This window comes from Rhinatrema bivittatum, chromosome 1 (assembly GCF_901001135.1).
Source record: "Rhinatrema bivittatum chromosome 1, aRhiBiv1.1, whole genome shotgun sequence".
Taxonomy (NCBI): Eukaryota; Metazoa; Chordata; class Amphibia; order Gymnophiona; family Rhinatrematidae; genus Rhinatrema; species Rhinatrema bivittatum.
Genome location: NC_042615.1, coordinates 681,946,516 through 681,967,135, shown reverse-complemented (window position 1 = coordinate 681,967,135; position 20,620 = coordinate 681,946,516). Strand labels below are relative to the sequence as shown.

Below are 20,620 nucleotides of genomic sequence, written 5' to 3'. Positions count from 1 at the left end.
TTTTAGTAAGGGTTTCAGCGAAGCAATTTTTAAGGAGTCAGGGACAGATCCTTGATTGAGGGAACAATTTATGATGTCTGCCAGAGATCTGGCAATGGTGTTAGGAATGGTGAGGAGAAGTTTGGTTGGTATTTGGTCTAGAGGGTGAGACGAGGGTTTCATTTTCTTGATAATCGATTCTATTTCCAGGGATGATGAAGGTTCAAGAGATACTAGCGTCTGTTTAAGAGTAGTAGAGGATGGATTTTGGCTAGGAGTTTGGCTGGGGGGTTGTAAGGCTATTGATGATTTGTTGGATGTTGCCAGTGGGCCAAGTAGGTTTTTGACTTTGTTGTCAAAGAAAATCGCCAACTCTGTAGATTTGTTTTGGGCTTCTTCTTCTGAGAAGGTAGGGGAAGTGGGAGTGGTGAGGGCTGCCACATATGAGAAGAGTGTTTTCGGGTCATATAAGAAACCGTGTATTTTTTTGGCATAAAAATCTCGTTTGGTGCGGGTGATCGATGTTCTGTAGAAGCTCATTGCTGTTTTGTAAGAAGCCAATGATGCGGGGGAGGGGTCTTTCCGCCAGCGTAGTTCCTTGTGTTGAAGGTCTTGTTTGAGTTTTCTTAATTCCGTAGAGAACCAGGGTTTTTTGTTCGAGCGTGCTGGGTTGATAATTTTTGAGGATAGTGGGCAAATTGAGTTTGCTACTGCGTGTGTGATTGTTTGCCAGGAATTAATTGCGGTATCAGCATCTGTGAAGTCCAGTTTGGATAGGTCTTTGGCAAGGCTGTTGTTGAGTGTGTCCATTGAACAAGGTTTCCTGAATTGGATGGAGGATTTGGAAGCAATAGGGGTCTGTTTTTGATTAATGGCTAGTTTTGTAACTATCAATGCGTGGTCTGACCAGGGGATGGGGGAGCAGGAAGGTGGAGAGATGGGAGAGATGGTTTCATTAGTGAATATCAGGTCAAGCGTGTGGCCTGCCTTGTGGGTGGGATTATTTATGATTTGATTGAATCCCATAGCCTGGAAGGGGGAAAGTAGGGCTTCGCAATTGGAAGATGGGGAGGGAGAATCAACATGGATGTTGAAATCTCCTAATATGATAGCGGGTGAGATGGAGTCGATATGTTTGGCTATGATTTCGATGAGTGGAGAGGGGTCGGCTTCTAGGAGCCCTGGGGGGGCGTAAATAAGGCAGATTTGGAGTTGGGAGGATTTGAATAATCCGATTTCTAATTTAGTCGTAGATTTGAAGGCTTGTTGAGTCATTCTTAATTCTTTTTTTGTGATTAACATTATTCCACCCCCTCTTTTTTTAGGTCTAGGGATAGAGAAGACGTCATATTGTTGTATTGGTAGTTGGTTGATTATGGCTGTATCAGTGTTTTTCAGCCATGTTTCGGTAATGGCACATATGTCCGGTTGAGAGTCTAGGAGATGGTCGTTGAGCAAGTGAGATTTTTTTGAGAGCGACTGCGAGTTTAGAAGGCTTAAGGTTATTAAGGATAGACCTAGGAATTGTGTTATTGGGGAGATCATGATTGGAATCAGAGATCTCTTTGAGCATAGATTGAGTAATGGTGCGTTAGCTCTGATGGGGATTGAGCGAGGGATAATCGGAATGGAGAAGGTTTGTAGCATGTTAATGTCTTTTTTGGATGTAAGTTGATGCTGGATGCTGGAGAGGCTGGATGATGGATGAATGCTGGATGCTGGAGAGGCTGGATGCTGGGGTGACTGGATGAGTGCTGGATGCTGGAGAGGCTGGATGCTGGGGTGACTGGATGAGTGCTGGATGCTGGAGAGGCTGGATGAGTGCTGGTTGCTGGAGAGGCTGGATGCTGGATGAATGGATGAGTGCTGGATGCTGGAGAGGCTGGATGAGTGCTGGAGAGGCTGGATGCTGGGGTGACTGGATGAGTGCTGGATGCTGGAGAGGCTGGATGAATGCTGGAGTGGCTGGGTGAAGGATAGAAGCTGGAATGGGTTAGCGCTAATAAGGAGAGGGTGGGGTAGTTGATGGAAAGTAGCGACAGTTGCTTCTATGGCCCCTTAGTTGCGAGATTCCAGGGGCCGACGCCGACTGCGCAGGGAGGCCGACCTGGGCTGAAGGGGAATCGTGGGATGGTGGCGCAGGTGGAGTATAATGGCTGCCAATACGAGAATCGTGGTTCTGGTGCTATTCAGGTGCGCACGAAGGGGCACACAAAGGGGCAGGCCCCTTTGTCGTGCTCCTTCGGCGCGCGACGCTCGGCGCGCGACGCCTAGTAGGGTGTGGAGTTAAAGCCCAGCCGGGCTGTAGCTGGTTGGCTGGCTTCTGGTTGAGGGCGGGCCTTGTAGCGTTTCGCGGGTTTGTTTATAGTCTTTTTTTTTTCTTTTTTTCGTTTTTTGCCGCGTTTCCTCCTATGGCTTTGGGCCTCGGCGCATGCGGCTGGCGTCGGGGTCCCCCGGGTGGGGAGGCTGTGTACTGACCTGACCTTCCCCCGGTGGGGCTCCGGCGCCGGTCGCGCAGGTCTCCGGTCACGGCGTGGACAAGGGGCGAGATGGCGCCTGCAGCCTAGCTTTAAAGCCCAGCCGGGCTGTAGCTGGTTGGCTGGCTTCTGGTTGAGGGCGGGCCTTGTCGCGTTTCGCGGGTTTGTTTATAGTCTTTTTTTTTTTTTCTTTTTTTCGTTTTTCGCCGCGTTTCCTCCTATGGCTTTGGGCCTCGGCGCATGCGGCTGGCGTCGGGGTCCCCCGGGTGGGGAGGCCGTGTACTGACCTGACCTTCCCCCGGTGGGGCTCCGGCGCCGGTCGCGCAGGTCTCCGGTCACGGCGTGGACAAGGGGCGAGATGGCGCCTGCAGCCTAGCTTTAAAGCCCAGCCGGGCTGTAGCTGGTTGGCTGGCTTCTGGTTGAGGGCGGGCCTTGTCGCGTTTCGCGGGTTTGTTTATAATTGACTGCATTTCCTGTGGGCAGCTGTACGGTCTAGATAAAAAGCTAGAGCCCGTTTGCACTCAAGGGTATGCAGAGCCTGCTCTCCTGGGTTTGAGTGGGGCCTGGGAAAGAAGGTGGGTAGTATAATGGATTGATTGATATGAAACTCCGATACTACCTTAGGCAAAAACTTAGGGTGAGTGCGAAGCACTACCCTATCATGCAGAAGTTGAGTGTAAGGCGGGTAGGTGACTAAGGCCTGTAACTCACTAACTCTGCGAGCCGAAGTGATCGCCAAAAGAAAAATCACCTTCCAGGTGAGATAGCGGAGATCACAGGATTGGAGAGGGTCAAACAGCGGTTTCATGAGCCGCCCCCAAAATCAAGCTGAGGTCCCAGGAGGGCACAGTGGAGGTTTAAGGTGAAGCAAGCCCTTCAAAAAGCATGTTACCAGGGGTTGTACTGAAATAGGTACATCCCCGACACCTTTATGGAAGGCGGTTACCGCACTGACATGTACCCTGCTAGAAGAAGTATGAAGACCTGACTCTGACAGGTGCCAGAGATAGTCCAAAAATTTTGGTGTGGAACAAGTGAAGGGATCGATGGACATGGAAGTACACTATACCGTAAACCTGTTCCATTTTTAATGATAAGACTTCCTTGTGGAAGGCTTTCGTAAAGCTACTAGGACATGGGAAACAGACTCTGAAAGGTTAAGAGGTTGAAGTATTAACCTTTCAACATCCAGGCAGTCAGGGAGAGGGCCTAGAGGTTGGGGTGACGAAGGCAGCCATTGTTCTGAGTGAGCAGAAACGGGTCCTTCCGCAGAGGAATGTGCCGGTGTACTGATAGGTCATGGAAACCAGACCTGGCGTGGCCAATGAGGGGCTATGAGAATCATTAATCTCTTGACCCTTCGCAATTTCATGAGAGTCCTCGAAATGAGTGGAAGTGGAGGGTACGCATAAAGGAGACCGCAGCCCCACGAGAGGGAGAAAGCGTCTCTTGGTTGAAGGTGTTGGCTGCGAGTGAGAGAACAGAAGTTCCTTACTTTGCAGTTGTGAACTGACGCAAAGAGGTCTATGTGAGGGTAACCCCAACATTGGAATATTGAGTCCTCTACTGTGGGGTTGAGGGACCACTCGTGTGGTTGAAAAGTGCTACTCAGCTTGTCTGCCAACACATTGTCCACTCCCGGCAAGTAGGTGGCCCTGAGGTACATCGAGTGGGAAAGGGCTTCTGCCCATATCTGTGCAGCTTCCTGACACAGAAGGTAGGAGCCTGTTCCCCCTTGCTTGATGATGTACCACATGGCCACCTGGTTGTCTGTTTGAATCAGGATGACCTGGTTGGAAAGGTGATCCTGAAAAGCCCTGAGAGCATATCTGATTGCGCAAAGCTCCAGGAAATTTATTTGGTGTTTGGTTTCCTCTGGAGACCAAATGCCCTGAGTTTGCAGGTTTGCAACATGTGCACCCCAGCTAAGGTTGGAGGCATCTGTTGTCAAGGTTATTTGAGGGTCTGGAGCCTGAAATGGAAGGCCTTGAAGCAGATTGGATTGGTTTATCTACCAAGCCAGTGTTAAGCGGAGCTGGTTGGTGATGTGGACAATGGTGGACATTGGCTGAGAAGACTGAATCCACTGCGATTTTAGAGTCCACTGCATTACTCTCATGGCCAGGCGGGCCATAGGAGTGACATGCACCGAGGAGGCCTTATGACCCAGTAAGATTAGAAAGAGACGTGCAGTTGAGTGCTGTTGAGACTGCAGTCGATGGGCCAGAGAAGCGAGAGTGAAAGCTTGATCCTGAGGTAGGAAGGCTTTCGCCTTTAGAGTGTCCAAGTCGGCCCCTATGAATGATAGGGTTTGAAAGGGAACTAGCCTGGATTTTGGATAGTTTATGAGAAACCCTAGGGAGATCAGGGTATGGTAGGTGAGAAGTAGAGACGTCAGTGCAGCTTGCTGAGTAGGGGCCCTGATTAACCAATCGTCGAGATAGGGGTAGACATGGACACTTTGACTCCTGAGAAAGGCAGCTACCTCTACAAGGCACTTGGTGAAGACTCATGGGGCAGATGCTAGGCCGAAAGGTAACACTCGATATTGGAAGTGTTTTGGGCCTACTAGGAACCGCAGGAATCTGCGATGTGACGGAGTAATTGAAATGTGTGTGTGTAGGCATCCTGGAGGTCTAGAGAGAAGAGCCAGTCTTCCCTTTGGAGAAGGGGAAGAAGAGAATCCAAGGTCACCATCTTGAACTTTTCTCTTTGCAGGTATTTGTTTAAGGTGCGAAGATCCAGTATTGGGCGAACACCATCTGACTTTTTTGGTATCAGGAAATACTGAGAATAGAACCCTTGCCCCATATGGGAGAGGGGCACTGGCTCTATTGCTCGGGACTGGAGGAGGAGGGAGATCTCCTGCTCCAGGAGGGATGAGTGGTCGGATGTTCCCCACGTCAGCCGAGGTGGGGAATCCGGTGGAACAGAGAGAAAGTTGAGGTGGTAACCATGAGTTACTATGGTGAGTACCCACTGATCTGTGGTGACTGTGTGCCATGGTTTGGAGAAATGGCACAACCAGCCTCTGACGGGGATAGTTGGAAGTGGAGGCTGGGCACTGCTCTCTAGAAAGAAGTCAAAAACCAGCCGCTGGACCTGGCTGGGGAGCTGGCTGTGACTTCTGCACCCGAGGTTGCCTGGACTGGCCTTTTTGATAAGGCTTAGAAGGCCTACCCCTGGATGCCGGGAGACAGTATATCATTTGTTGGTAGACTTGTCTCTTGGAGTCCCTTCTGAAGGGTCTCTTGGAAGAGGGATCAGAAGGCAGTAAATAGAGTTGGCACAGAGTCTCTTGGTGGTCCTTGAGTTGCGCCACTGCTTCTTGTATCTTTTCTCCAAAAAGATTATCTCCCATACAAGGCAAGTCAGCTAAGTGGTCTTGTACCTCTGGTCTGAGGTCTGAAGACTTTAGCCAGGCCCATCTTCTCGCACTAATACCTGCCGCTGATACCCTGGAGGCAGTGTCAAAGACATCATAAGCCGACCGCACTTCATATCTGCCAGCATCTAGGCCTTTTTGAGCTAGGACATGGAGCTGGTCCTGGTATTGCAGAGGTAAGGCTTCAGCAAATTCTTGAATTCTGGTGAATAGGGCCCTGTTGTATTGTTATTATTATTTATTATTATTTATTTAATTTTATATACCGGCAACCGTTTGCACATCGTGCCGGTTTACAGATAACTTAAAACAAGGATATATATAGGCAAAGCCTTTACAAGGAACATTGTGTAACCTAGAACATAGTAACAGATCAATAGTAACAGATCAATAGTAACAGATCATAGTAACAGATCAATAACTAAATAAATATTGGGGTCATATAGGTAGGAAGCAATGCGAGAGATGAGCATTGAGCCATGAAAAACTCACCTTCCAAATGCATCCAAAATTTTTGTTCTTCCTGGGGGAATGGAAGAGTGAGGCTTGGGGCATCGTGCCCTCTTCTGGGCTGACTCCACAACAACTGAGTGATGGTCCAATTGAGTTCTCTGGAAGCCAGGGGCTGACTGGACTAGGTAGGTGGCATCTGCCTTCCAGTTGACAGGTGCCACAGAGCCAGGGTGCTCCCAATTCCTCTGTAACAGGTCTAAGAGGATTTCATGAATGGGAATGGACATGATTTCCTTAGGAGCATCGATGAATTGAAGAAGTTGCAACATCTGATGCCTACAGTCCTCTTCCGTCTGAAGCTGGAGTGAAATGGTTTCAGACATTTCTTTTATAAAATTGATGAAGGACAAGTCCTCTGGAGGAGAGCGTTTCCTTTCATCGGGAGGAGAGGGCTGAGAGGGCAAATCATCGGTCCAGGGATCATACGGTTCATCAGCAGCTCCCTTATGTTCATCAGAAGGGAGTAACAGTGTTATTCCGGAAGGTTCGGGCCTAGGCTTCGATGGCTTTGGAAGTGGGACTGAAGGCATCGATTGAGGCATCGCCGGCATCGAGGGAGGCATCGGAGGCATCGATGGAGGCACCGATGGAATCTGTGACATCGATGGATGCTTCGGTGGTAGCGCTCCGGAGGACGGATTGGAGATCTGTGATTCTTCTTCCGATGACAAGGGTATCAGTGAGGAAGGAATCGGGGCCATTGGTTCTCTCGGATGCACCGGTGGAAGGGCACTGATTAACTTGTCCATTCTTACCAATAGCGGTGCAAGCGTCATGGATATCGGATCAGTGGCCGGCTCGGGAACTGACACCGGCATCGATGGAGGATTGAACCGCTGGAGTGCTTTTCTGATGGTCTCTTGGATCATCCGATCCAATTCCTCATGGAAACCTGGGGCATGGATACCCGGTTCCGGAGTAGGAGGCAGCACTGGCGTAGCCAGAGGGTCCACCGGTAAAGGTGGAATCGCGGATCCCAGCACCTGTCCAGGTGGGGAATGCCTCAGTGTCCCAGAGACTTTTTTGTCTCTGGGTGTCTCTGTTCGGGACTTTTTTGTTGGTGGCTCAGAATACGTTGATGGCAAGGGCTTGCCTGTATCAGTGGCCTGAGCTTTAAGGTGGTGGTGTCGATATTTTTCTCGATGTTCCTCTCGGTCTTTCTCCTGAGGTGGAACAGAGGGGGTCGACACCCGCGGAGTCGAAGCCGGTCGGGCAGCAGCGGTTTCCCGGTGCTGGCGCGAGGTAGACGTTACTGGTTCAGACGACGTCAAAGCTATCGATGGCGTTGAGGTTTTTGGGCGAAAGAGAAATCCCATCTTCTCCAGCCTAGCCTTGCGACCCTTTGGTGTCATTTGGGCACATTTGTTGCAAGTAAGGACATCATGGTCGGACCCCAAACACATCACACAGACTGTGTGAGGGTTAGTGATGGACATCGTTCAAGTGCAGTCAGGGCACCGACAGAAATCCAACGCCATGGCCTCAACAAAATTTAGCCGTGGTGCAGTTGATGGCTGGTGGGCCGCGAGAGAAAAACTCGTCGGGAATCGACCGCAAGCAGGTAAAAAAACTTACTGTTCGACCGCAGAGCAAAGATATTGATAAGGGGACCCTTGTGGAGTAAAACTTTTTAGAATTTTTTGAAGAATTTCCGTGAGGAAAAATTCCTGTCAGGAATCTCTGAAGAGCTCCTTAACCCGCGTGGCTACTGCTGCACAGAAAAAAGAAGACTGAAGGGGGACCCCTGCTGGCTGCAGGGTTGGTGCTGTGCTGGGCATGCCCAGTAGGTGCCAGTCAAAGTTCTGGAAACTTTGACAAAAGTATTCCGTGATTGGGCTCCATCCTGATGTTGTCACCCAATATGTGAGGACTAACATCCTGCTTGTCCTGTGAGAAACTATTTGCCTCGGAAAGAGATTTTGGAAAATGTGGGAGAAATACAATCAATCATCCAGTAAAATCTGGACAATTTAGATATTATCCACTTTCAACAAACTTTTATGGAAGCTGAAAATACTTCTGCAATACTTTTGATGTCTTGTATTTTACAAATGGATAGAAATTTCTTACTAAGATTTTTTTTTTCATCTTAGAGCGAACTTATTTCTGGGTGTTAAATTGCCTATATTTCCAAATGTTTCTTAGCATACAAAAGGAAAGTATAAATTATTTCTATCTATAAACTCTGTGACAAGCTTTCGAGCGTTATCTTCCCTTCATGATGTCTATGAGGAATAACACAGTTATACAGGAACTAATACATAGTGATCTCTGTAGACCAATGAAGACAGCAACCCCTTCTGGAAAGAGGTATTTTCTTAACCTTCATTGACATCCCTTTTGAGATACAAAAATGAGACTTTGGAGGTCCTTGCCCAGATATGAAGCTGTGCAGGAAGAGATAGACTCCTTTCACAAGAACACCTGAACTCTTACACTCTTGCCATCAGGGTGCAAGATGGTCAGATGTAGATGAATGTTCAAACTGAAGCACAATGCAGAAGGAGGAGTGGAGTATTACAAGTCCAGACTGGTAGTCATAGACTACTTGCAAAAGAATGGTTATGACTAAGATGACAATCACAAAAAACAAAGAGCTGTACTGCGAACCTATTCGCTCAATGCCAAACAAAACAAAAGGTATCGCCAAATTTTCTTTCAAAACTGCTCTTCACCTTAAAGCTAGACTACTATTGAAAAGTGAAAAAAATTTTTGTGGAACAACGGGACTGCATCAGCAAGCCTTTGACGACGTGCTCAGTACCTTACCGAGCCGTCCGCTCTTATCAATCATTTGCAGCCCGTCAGAGAATAATTTATCATAACACCATCCGGTGCTCTTTAGCAAAATAATGGTGTAAATATTTATCACTGTTTGTATGGAAATCTTATACTTGTGGTATTAGTGATGACTCTTAGAATTCCAATATAGAAGACACCATCCGGTGTTCTTTAGCAAAATGATAATCAGGAGCTTTTATATCAATATTTCTGCCCTTTACATCTTATGTTGGTGACTCTTAAGATTTCAGTATTCAGTATTTTCAGAATTCTATGCTGGAGTTAAATGTATTTTTATAATAATTTTGATCTCTAAACTCCTCCATTCTGACTGTCCAACATGCAGGTTTTCTTCCCCGGAGTTTTTTCTGAGGAGATGCCTTCTTTAGCGTCTTGTTTCCATGGTGTTAACTGATGTTGTTGACGTCATGACCCCTGCAAAAGAGCGGGCTATTTAATCTCAGATTCTGGTTTGATGCGGTCTCTAGCCCGGCGTCTAAGTGAGAGACATCGCGTCCTGGTTGAAATAGGTTGCTACACCTTTAAAAGCTAAGTATAATGTTTTTGCTTAATGATAACAGAAATGATTATAAAATATCTTTGGTTTTCTCATAGACTCTTTTTGTGACATCTTGACTCCTGATAAAGCAGCCGAGAGGCTGCGAAACATGGCCGCTGTCGAGTCAACTGTATTAAATTCATTGAGTCAATTGTACTGAAATCTTAAGAGTCACCAACATAAGATGTAAAGGGCAGAAATATTGATATAAAAGCTCCTGATTATCATTTTGCTAAAGAACACAGGATGGTGTCTTCTATATTGGAATTCTAAGAGTCATCACTAATACCACAAGTATAAGATTTCCATACAAACAGTGATAAATATTTACACCGTTATTTTGCTAAAGAGCACCGGATGGTGTTATGATAAATTATTCTCTGACGGGCTGCAAATGATTGATAAGATCAGACGGTTCGGTAAGGTACTGAGCACGTCGTCAAAGGCTTGCTGATGCAGTCCCGTTGTTCCACAAAAAATGTTTTCACTTTTCAATAGTAGTCTAGCTTTAAGGTGAAGAGCAGTTTTGAAAGAAAATTTGGCGATACCTTTTGTTTTGTATGACTAAGATGAGACATTTGCACAGTTGTCAAGCACACCACGGTGAGCACCCTACTCTGCATAACATGCAGAGACATGAAAATGAAACAAGCAGATGTGAAGACAGCCTTCCGGTAAAGCGATATCAGCGAAAATCTGTAAATGGAGCAACCACCTGGTTTCATAGATCCAGAGCACAGCGACCTGGTACGCAAACTCCAAAAAAAGCATCTATAAACTCAAGTAAGCTTTCAGAACCTGGAATGAAAAAAAATCAACAAATTTCTCACCCAAGGAGGATTCACAAGAATTAGGGCAGATCCTTGTCTCTACTCCAAAGAATAAAAGAGCAGATGACCTACATCCTAGTTCACGTAGGCATCATACTAATGTGTCATGAGTAAGAAGGGGACTATGAGATCATGCACAGTTTCTATGAGAATTTCAAGATCAAGGATCTAGGAAACAACACACACACTACTTTGGAATCTAAATCGAGAGGCAAAACGATAGAAGTTTCCTGACCAATCAAGGCAACAAGATTAGAGGATCATTTTAAAAAGGATGTGCTAATTTTATAACGTGTGAGTCACCGCACGCATATTATAAAAGCTGATCCCACGTGCACATTCGCGCCTGATTTTATATTGGCGTGCATGTGTGCACGGGTGCCAACTCACGCGCACAAGAGGGGGGGGGGGGTTATTTAAAAGTGTGTGGCGACGCAATTGGACCTTCCCCAGTTCCTTAATCCCCTACCTATTCTTCCTACTTTTTCCGCCCTTACCCCTAACCCTTCAACTCACCTAATTTTTTTTGTTTTTAAACTTTCTTGCTCTCAGGAGCAGAAGTAACTTCCGCGCGCTGGCTGGTTGACGGTGCGTGCTTCACTGGGACAGCGCCTAATGGCGCTGTCCCCCACCCCGCCCCCGGTCCACCCCTTTTTAAAAACCTGGCACTTCCACACATATCGGGAGATATGCACGTGGCCGGGCCACTTTGAAAATGCGCTCAGCACACACATGGCCCACATATCTCCCGGTATTTGCACATGCTGGGCATTTAAAATCTACCCGTTCATGAGATACTGAAATTTAGGCTGAGGGAAGCAAAGAACATATGGACCTCCACAGAGCTGAGCTACCTGAAGGGTGACAGCAAAGATAATCTGTTGCCATACAACAACCAAAACCAAAAGGCGATCAGTAAGGTACTGTACATAACAATAACTAGGCCAGACATCACAGTTGCAGTCAAACTACTATTCAGGAAAGTTGAAGCACCAACCCAGTATGACTGGAACATGGTGAAAAGGGTTATGTGATACCTGAAAAAGCATGATCCATATAAAGCTAAAGCTACCAGCAACTGAGAACCCAAATCTCATCAGCTAAGTGGAGACTGGGCTAGTGACACAACATACCGAATGTCTACCACTGGGCATCTCTTTCAGTCTGGAGGTGGAACAAGAAGCAGTTAACCGTACAGTCTCATTCTCTGAAGTGGAATACATTGCAGCCGCCCATGCATCCCAGGAAGCGATTTGTCTAAGCTAATTGCTGATGGGCATCAGAGACCCATAATTGTATTGGAAGACAACCAAGGGTACATAATGCTGGTATAAACTGAGAAGGTGAACTCTTACACCAAGCATATTGATGTGAAGCACTACCTTCTGAGAGACTTGATAGAGAAGGGCACTACTGAATTTGAATCCTGCCCCTAATAGCAAAGTTAGATAGTACAGTGTAGGATAGAAGAATATATTACCTTTGCCACACACCCCCCAGTGGAGGCTGCTGCAATGGTTTATTCCAATTTCTATATCACAGAGTGACCCTTAGTTCAGTGTGGCCTTGTTTGAGGATTAGAGGGCAGCGACCTTTTATATCCTGTTCCACTGCATAAATACTGCAGGCCCAGGACCTTGGTCAGAAGCCTAAGCCTTGGTGAGATATTTGCTCTCAGTTTACTCACTATGGCTAGGGAGCTATTTTTTCTGTTTGATTTTTGGTTTGTGGAAGAAACTTTCCCATCCATGAGAGAGAGCCAAGGCCATCTAGTATCTGGACTAAGGCCTCAGTTTCTCTAGGGCTTTGTCTCTTGCGAGACAGATCGTGGTAGTATTTTATTTATGGAAGTCAAGAGTTATTTTCGTGACTGGAAGTTTCTTTGAGGTTTTTGGAGCCTTTACAGTCTAACTCAGCCAGAGAGACTCAGTATAGTTTGGAAGAATAAGAAAATACCCATCCAGTACTATACTGGGGTGGAGAACTGAAGGCTAAGAATTACCAATCTGGTGCTCGCTCAGCAGAGACCAAGAGGAAGTGCCAATCTGGTACAAAGAAAAGAGGAGAGAGGAAATCCAAGTAAGATCAAGCAATGGATCCCAGGTATGGAATAGAACTCCTTAGAAGAGTAAGCGAAACCTATTCACAGGACTCAGGGACAGCCCTAAAGATCTGAAATGGAAAAGCGGGAACTCCAGGGAAGAATTCAAGAGACCACAGATACATATGTAGTGGAACCCCCAGCAGGCTTGCTGGCTGAAACTAGGGAGCTACAATGCTGGGGTTCATCTGGCCAGGGGGGAGGATAACTAACTGGGCCCTTGGTGCAGTCATGGATGCTTTCGTCCAACTTAATCTCACCCCACTTCTCCTAGTCACTGGTCAGGGGAGTCCTGTGAGGAGGGGGGGGGGGAATACTCTTGCCCACTTGGAGTACTAGTAGCTAACAGAACCATAGAGACCAGTAATGATGTTCAAAATAAAAATGTATTTGAGTTTAAAAATAAGAATCCAAGCCAATATAGAAAAAATTAGAAACAGCATCTGCAGAATCAAAACAAAAAAACACCACATTGTCTGTTTATGCAAAGTAATTCCCGTAGATGTTCTTCTCACACCTGCACCAGCATCCACTTTCAAAATCCCTTCCACTTGGAGGGTAGGATAATCGCTTTGTAGTTCCAGCATGAACTACAGACTTCAGGACTGTCCTCCAAGCCATTCTATTTTCCAAGATAGACTACCGTAACTCCCTTCTGCTGGGTCTCCCCACCTCCACCACCAAACCAGATGCTCCAAAATGCGGCCGCTAGAATCTTGACAAATACCAACAGAAGAGACCACATCATGCCCATCCTCAGAAATCTGCATTGGCCACCAATAAGCTTTAGAATCCTTCACAAGTCCCTCACCATCATTCACAAAACCATTTACAACCAGGTCCCTATCGACCTTCAATTCCCACTCAGACTCCACACCTCTTCAAGACCTATCAGAGAAGCTTACAAAGGATCTCTGCACGCCCCTTCAACCAAATCCACCCTTCGTACAGCCACTAGAGAATGGGCCCTCTCGACAGCGGGACCAGCCATCTGGAATGCTATCCCCCCAGACCTCAGACAGGAACCCTGTATGTTGACTTTCAGGAAAAAACTCAAGACCTGGCTATTTCAACAAGCCTTCCCCTAACCCAGGCTTGTCTCAGCTATTCCACAGCTCATATACTAGTGCTACCTAATCAGGGCACTCCATTTACGACCCTGTATATTATTTGTTATAGTTACCAAGTTTATCTTCTGCTTCTGGCTTCTTTATCTCCCCAGTTTCCTTGCCCCTGTTTTATTGTAACTTTTTTGCCTCTTCTTCTATGTTAATGTTATAACCCCTTGTTCCATGTAAACCGATTTGATATGATCTGTATCATGAATGTCGGTATAAAAAAAAAAAAGAACTAAATAAATAAATGAACAAGGGCTGGGGAAAAAAGGTGACAAACCCCCTTGTTCAAAAAGATATTCCAACGTAGCTCTCAAAAACAGACAGCTCCACAGTCTCAAAGTCACAAAAAAATCTTCTCAGTCTCCCACCTCTACTATTTGCTGGTAGCAAACACTAAAGATCCCAGACCCATATATCAGGGTTAGCCCTTCCTTCAGGAACTGCTTCAAAAGGTCCAGCAAATACAGAAATCTTCCACCTTCTCCTATTCTCTCCTGGTCAATCCACTTTACAAGCAGTGAAGAGCAGCCTCTTCATTACTCCTACAGGGAGAGGCAATGACCTGATCACCTGCTCAAGGGGGCCTTTATATCCACAAAAAGGTGGGATGCAAAACCCCTCTCCGATGGGAAATATAGAGAAACGTATTAGCAACAGGCAAAGCTGGGTCACACATATTTGAAGGAATTTTATTTCTATAAAATGAAATCATGGAACATCTGATTCAGTAAAGATTTATGTGAAAGAGCATGCTGGAGTCTTACACAATCAGAGTATACATAATGCCTGGAGTCCTGGAGTCTATCCTTCCTCTCAGAGGACAAGCATTGGGTAATGGGGTTGCATGAGAGTGAGTCCAGGACTTATCCCTGGTACTGAGTTTGAGCCCCTAACCTTTCACACAGGCCTGAGACAAGGGTTACAAATGTTCCTATTACTTCAGTCCTGTGAGTCAAGCTTTCATTGTATGTAAATGTTGCAGGTTTAAAGCTTTGGGCAGGAAGATTAAGCTTGCAAGACTTTTCTGTGTAATTAGAGTCATTGCTTACCAGTAGCACAAGAATCTTGGGCTTCTTCCATCATTTTACAGTTCTTCTCCTAGAAAGAGAATTTTATTTCCTTAAATGTATCCGTCTTCAAAATTTCAACAGGCATAAGAATTATTCACCATCATTTCCAAATTGATACTGAAATAAGTATTTATTTATTATTTATTTAAAGACCTTTTTTTTTTATACTGGTATTAGAGGGAACATCATACTGGTTTACATTTTAACAGCAGGTTTGAAAATACATAATAACAGGGACTATAAACCGGGGAAAGGGATCACGCATAGTGCAGAGTAGAAGTACAGAGGAACTACAGGAAAAGAAAAAAAAAAGTATCCCTAAGTAGGGGATCACCAAGGGAATGGAATAGTTTCCTAAGCAGGGAAATCACCAAGAATCCTTTCTACAGAACTATATAAATTAAAATAAGCCAACCTGTAAAGGGTTTCATTTTTGTTCCACATATTTATATGAATGTATGTATGTGGGAGCCGGTATATATAAACACATACATGCAAAATCCATATTTTTAACTTCTTTGTGGTTGTTGGCACTGTATTGTTTTACAAAGAAAAATTCAGGAAGACTTCATCAGATGTATGGGCAACTCACTCTTCCATGCTAAAAGTATGGGCCATTGTTTTGAGAAAAGACTCTCGTATAACTCTTTATGGAGGAAGCAAAATATAAAACAGAACCCTTTGGGATGGGCACATATACCTGAACTCATTCTCTGTCTTCATACTTTGCTGATACTCAGGGATTCTCACCATTTTCAAAAGCAGAGACTTGTTTTAAAATCAGAAAAACACCTTCCTCCAAAGGAAACTTCTTTAAATCCTAGCAAGCTGATTCCAAACTGTATTAAAAGCAGCAAAGGTTTCACCGAATGTGTCTAAGTCACAAAAATAACTCCTTTAACATCAACTAAAGCAAGACAGAAATTCACTGATAAAAACAGACTGTCTTTTTATTATCTCTTTGTTTAAACTTGTTTCAGGATACCCGATTACAATAATCACTTTTACACATACCGCATATGAATATTTGTGTAAAATATTTCATGGTACCTGTGTAAGTACTGAAGATAGCTCAGTGCTGTTATGTTCTTCCACTGGTGTACTGCGAGAGATATAACTGCACCTAAAACCAAATGGTAGAGAAGAACAGATTTTTGAATACAACTAAGGCATTCTCATTAGTTAGCAGTGATCCAATAGCTACTGTTTGTCTGGCCAAAGGCACTATTAACCTACTCCTGAGCATAAGAACATAAGAACATGCCATTTTAGGTCAAACCAAGGGTCCATTAAGCCCAGCATCCTGTTTTCAACAGTGGTAAATCCAGGCTACAAGTACCTGGAAGTACTCTAAGTAGATCCCGGGGCAGATTTTATAAATCTGCGCACCCGCGTACTTTTGTTCGTGCACCAGGCGCAAAAAAGAGTACGCGGGATTTCAATAGATACACGTGTAGTCGCACATATCCATTAAAATCCGGGGTTGGCGTGTGCAAGGCTGCCCAAAATTGGCAGCCTGTGCACCGAGTCGCGCAGCCTGCTTCCGTTCCCTCCGAGGCCGCTTCGAAATCGGAGCGGCCTCGGAGGGAACTTTCCTTCGCCCTCCCCCTCATCTTCCCCTCCCTTCCCCTACCTAACCCACCCCCCCGGCCCTATCACGAAAGTTAAGCCTGCTCGAAGCAGGCGTAACTTTGCGTGCGCCGGGCCGGCTGCCGCGCTCCATGTTCCGGTCAGGGCGCTGGTCCGGAGAGCGCGACCACGCCCCCGGGCCAAAACCACGCCTGTGGCGCCGCCCCCAGATGACACCCGACCGCGTCACGCCCCCTCAACATGCCCCCCGATGACGCACGGCTCGTGACATGCCCCCCCAGGAAAACCCCGGGACACGCGTCCCGGGGCTTTGCGCACGTCGGAAGCCTATGCAACATAGGCTCGGCACGCGCAGGGGGTGTTTGGGCCAGGTTTTCGGGGGGGGGGGGGTAACGTGTGTATCTTACACGCGTACCCCTTTGAAAATCTGGCCTCCCATGTTACTGATGCCAGTAGTACCATAGCAGTGCCTATTCTCTCAGACCAGGCCGCCTGTCCCAAGCCTTGCTCCCTGGCTTCCCTAAGCCTCCTTGTCTCAAACCTTGCTCCCTGGCTTCCCTAAGCCTCCTTGTCTCAAACCTTGCTCCCTGGCTTCCCTAAGCCTCCTTGTCTCAAGCCTTGCTCCCTGGCTTCCCTAAGCCTCCTTGTCTCAAGCCTTGCTCCCTGGCTTCCCTAAGCCTCCTTGTCTCAAGCCTTGCTCCCTTGCTCCCTGGCTTCCCTAAGCCTCCTGTCTCAAAGCTTTGCTCCCTGGCTTTCCTAAGCCTCCTTGTCTCAAGCCTTGCTCCCTGGCTTCCCTAAGCCTCCCTGTCTCAAGCCTTGCTCCCTGGCTTCCCTAAGCCTCCTTGTCTCAAGCCTTGCTCCCTGGCTTCCCTAAGCCTCCTGTCTCAAGCCTTTCTCCCTGGCTTCCCTAAGCCTCCTGTCTCAAAGCCTTGCTTCCTGGCTTCCCTAAGCCTCCTGTCTCAAAGCTTTGCTCCCTGGCTTCCCTAAGCCGCCTGTCTCAAGCTTTGCTCCCTGGCTTCCCTAAGCCGCCTGTCTCAAAGCCTTGCTCCCTGGCTCCCAGGCCTCCTGTCTCAAAGCCTTGCTCCCTGGCTTCCTTAAGCCTCCTGTCTCAAAGCCTTGCTCCCTGGCTTCCCTAAGCCTCCTGTCTCAAGCTTTGCTCCCTGGCTTCCCTAAGCCTCCTGTCTCAAAGCCTTGCTCCCTGGCTTCCCTAAGCCTCCTGTCTCAAAGCCTTGCTCCCTGGCTTCCCTAAGCCTCCTGTCTCAAAGCTTTGCTCCCTGGCTTCCCTAAGCCGCCTGTCTCAAGCTTTGCTCCCTATCTTCCCTAAGCCGCCTGTCTCAAAGCTTTGCTTCCTGGCTTCCCTAAGATGCCTGTCTCAAGCCTTGCTCCCTGGCTCACAGGCCTCCTGTCTCAAGCCTTGCTCCCTGGCTTCCCTAAGCTGCCTGTCTCAAAGCCTTTCTCCCTGGCTTCCCTAAGCTGCCTGTCTCAAGCCTTGCTCCCTGGCTCCCAGGCCTCCTGTCTCAAGCCTTGCTCCCTGGCTTCCCTAAGCTGCCTGTCTCAAAGCCTTGCTCCCTGGCTTCCCTAAGCTGCCTGTCTCAAGCCTTGCTCCCTGGCTCCCAGGCCTCCTGTCTCAAGCCTTGCTCCCTGGCTTCCCAGGCCTCCTGCCTCAAGCTTGCCAGTATTAATAAATCCTGTCTTGTTCCAGTGTTCCATCCCAGACCTTGGTTCCTGCCTGAGTTCCAGACCCACCAGACATCAGCTTCCAGCCCTGCAGCCTGCATCCCAAGTCTCCTCTGGCTTCTGTCTCCAGTACCATCCGACGTCAGCCTACAGCCTGCTTCTTCAGTCCTGCCTGAAATCTATCTCCACTCCAGCTTTAGCATTAGGTCGTCCCCCCCCCCCCTTGTTCAGGTCCTGCCAGCCACCAAAACCCAAGGGCTCAATCTGTGGGGAAGGTGGCTGGTATAGGCAGAAGATCCCCTAGTCTAGTCTGTCCCTGGAGTCTTGGGCTGTACCCACAGGGGTTCCCCAGCTGAACTGGGTCCTCAACCCTAACACCTGCCTTATTAATGTTTTAAACAACTTGGCAATGCTTATGTTTTTTCCTATTTTCTTCAGATTTTTGAAGGATGTTTTTTGGTTAAAATAGCTTCTTTCATCTCAACCTTTTAACCATGCCTGTAATAATTTTTGCCTTCCTTCCACCTTAATGCGTGGAATACATCTGGACTGCACTTCTAAGATTGTATTTTTAAACAATGTCCATGCCTGTTGTACACTTTTAACCTTTGCAGCTGCACCTTTCAGTTTTTTTCTAAAAATTTTCCTCATTTTATCAAAGTTTCCCTTTTGAAAATTTAGTGTTGGAGCTGTAGATTTACATATTGCCCCCCTTCTAGTCATTAATTCAAATTTGATCATGTTATGATCATTATTGCCAAGTAGCCCCATCACATTTACCTCTCTCACCAAATCCTGCATTCCACTAAATTAAATCTAAAATAGCTCTCTGTCTCATTGGTTCCTGAAACAATTGCTTCATGAACCAGTCGTTTATTCCATCCAGGAATTTTATGTCTCTAGCATGCCCTGATGTCACATTTACCCAGTCAATATTGGGGTAATTGAAATCTTCCATAATTACTACACTGCCAAATTGGTTAGCTTCCCTGATTTCTCTTAGCATTTCATTATCTGTCAGACCATTTTGTCCAGGTGGATGGTAGTATACTCCTATCACTATACTCTTACCCAACACACATGGGATTTCTACCCAAATAGATTCTACTGAGCATTTAGTCTCTTGTATGATCTTTATCCTATTGGACTGTATACCGTCTCGGACATAAAGTGCCACACTCCCACCAAGTTGATCCTCCCTATCATTGTGATATAATTTGTACCCTGATATAGCACTGTCCCTTTGGTTATTCTCCTTTACCTGGTCTCTGAGATGCCAATTTTGTATTTCTCATTTACTGCTATACACTCTAACTCTTCCATTTTACTTTTTAAACTTCAGGCATTGGCATACAGACATTTCAAAGTGCTTTTTTCAGTTGATAGGGAAATTTTTGAATTCTTTACCCTAGGTCAGGGGTGGGCAGTTCCGGTCCTCGAGGGCCACAAACCAGTCTGGTTTTCAGGATATCCCTAATGAATATGCATGAGAGAGATTTGCATGCACTCTGCCTCAGTTGTATGCAAATCTATGCCATGCATATTCATTAGGATATCCTAAAACCTCGACAGGTTTGTGGCCCTTGAGGACTGGAATTGCCCACCCCTGCCCTAGGTGATTCTTTACTTATAGGAACATGGAGTATGTTTGCTTTTATTGGAACCTCTCTGTTGGGATGCCCTAACTCTCCTGTTTCATTAGTATCCTTCAAAGATACCTTCCTCCGAACCATGCACTACTGAGTGACTGTCGGCTTTCCACCTTGTTCTGGTTTAAAAGCTGCTCTATCTCCTTTTTAAAAGTTAATGCCAGCAGCCTGGTTCCACTCTGGTTAAGGTGGAGCCCATCCTTTCGGAAAAGTCTTCCCCTTCCCCAAAAGGTTCCCTAGTTCCTTACAAATCCCTCTTCCCTGCACCATCGTCTCATCCAGACGATTAGTAACCGAATTCAAAACAAGGGATAAGCATGGAGGATCCGTAGTAGCAAAAGACATGAGAAGAGGGCTAGAGACTGGCTGGGGTCTATGGCATAGCACCAGGGGTAGAACTAGGCACACTGGATAGGCCATACTATATGATAGTTTTAGAATAGTTAGGAAGTTGCAGTGTTAAATCACCCAACCTTCAATTTCTCAAGGGTGGAGATATTGCAGGCAATGTGGATATTTGCTGTGCCAACATGCTACAATGCCCCAGAAACACCAAGACAGCCCCTGTAAGTTAATGGGAACCTAGAAGGCTGGATGTTTCTAGTTTTGATAGCTGTTTAGATTACAAAGCTTTGTGGTAGGGGTTGGGGTAGAATTATGTATAGGATCTTGTATACTCATCTACCCAAAATCGTAAAGAAGCATTGGGGTAGCATGCATGGAGCAGAGGTTTCAACCCTAACACAGTAATACACCTGCTTTGGGCTTCCAAGAAGGCTGGATGGAAGGAGGGCAGATGTTTTGGACAACCATTTCATTAATTTTGGTGGCTGTGTGAATCATAACAAAAACTTGAGATGGAAGGGGCCTTGTTTGTTAAAGTATTGGCCT

The 20,620-nt window shown here is 46.5% G+C and overlaps 1 protein-coding gene across 2 annotated transcripts in view; it reads right to left on the bottom strand.

The window, feature by feature from the left end:
* The window catches only part of LOC115074737 (baculoviral IAP repeat-containing protein 1-like), a 104,162-nt gene that overhangs the window by 56,928 nt on the left and 26,614 nt on the right, over positions 1-20,620 (bottom strand). For both annotated transcript variants that reach the window (XM_029574503.1, XM_029574510.1), the window contains exons 8-9: positions 15,864-15,936; positions 14,793-14,841 (exon numbers count right to left, since the gene is read on the bottom strand). In XM_029574503.1, the coding sequence (XP_029430363.1) occupies positions 14,793-14,841; positions 15,864-15,936 (122 nt within the window). The remainder of the gene's footprint in view (positions 1-14,792; positions 14,842-15,863; positions 15,937-20,620) is intronic.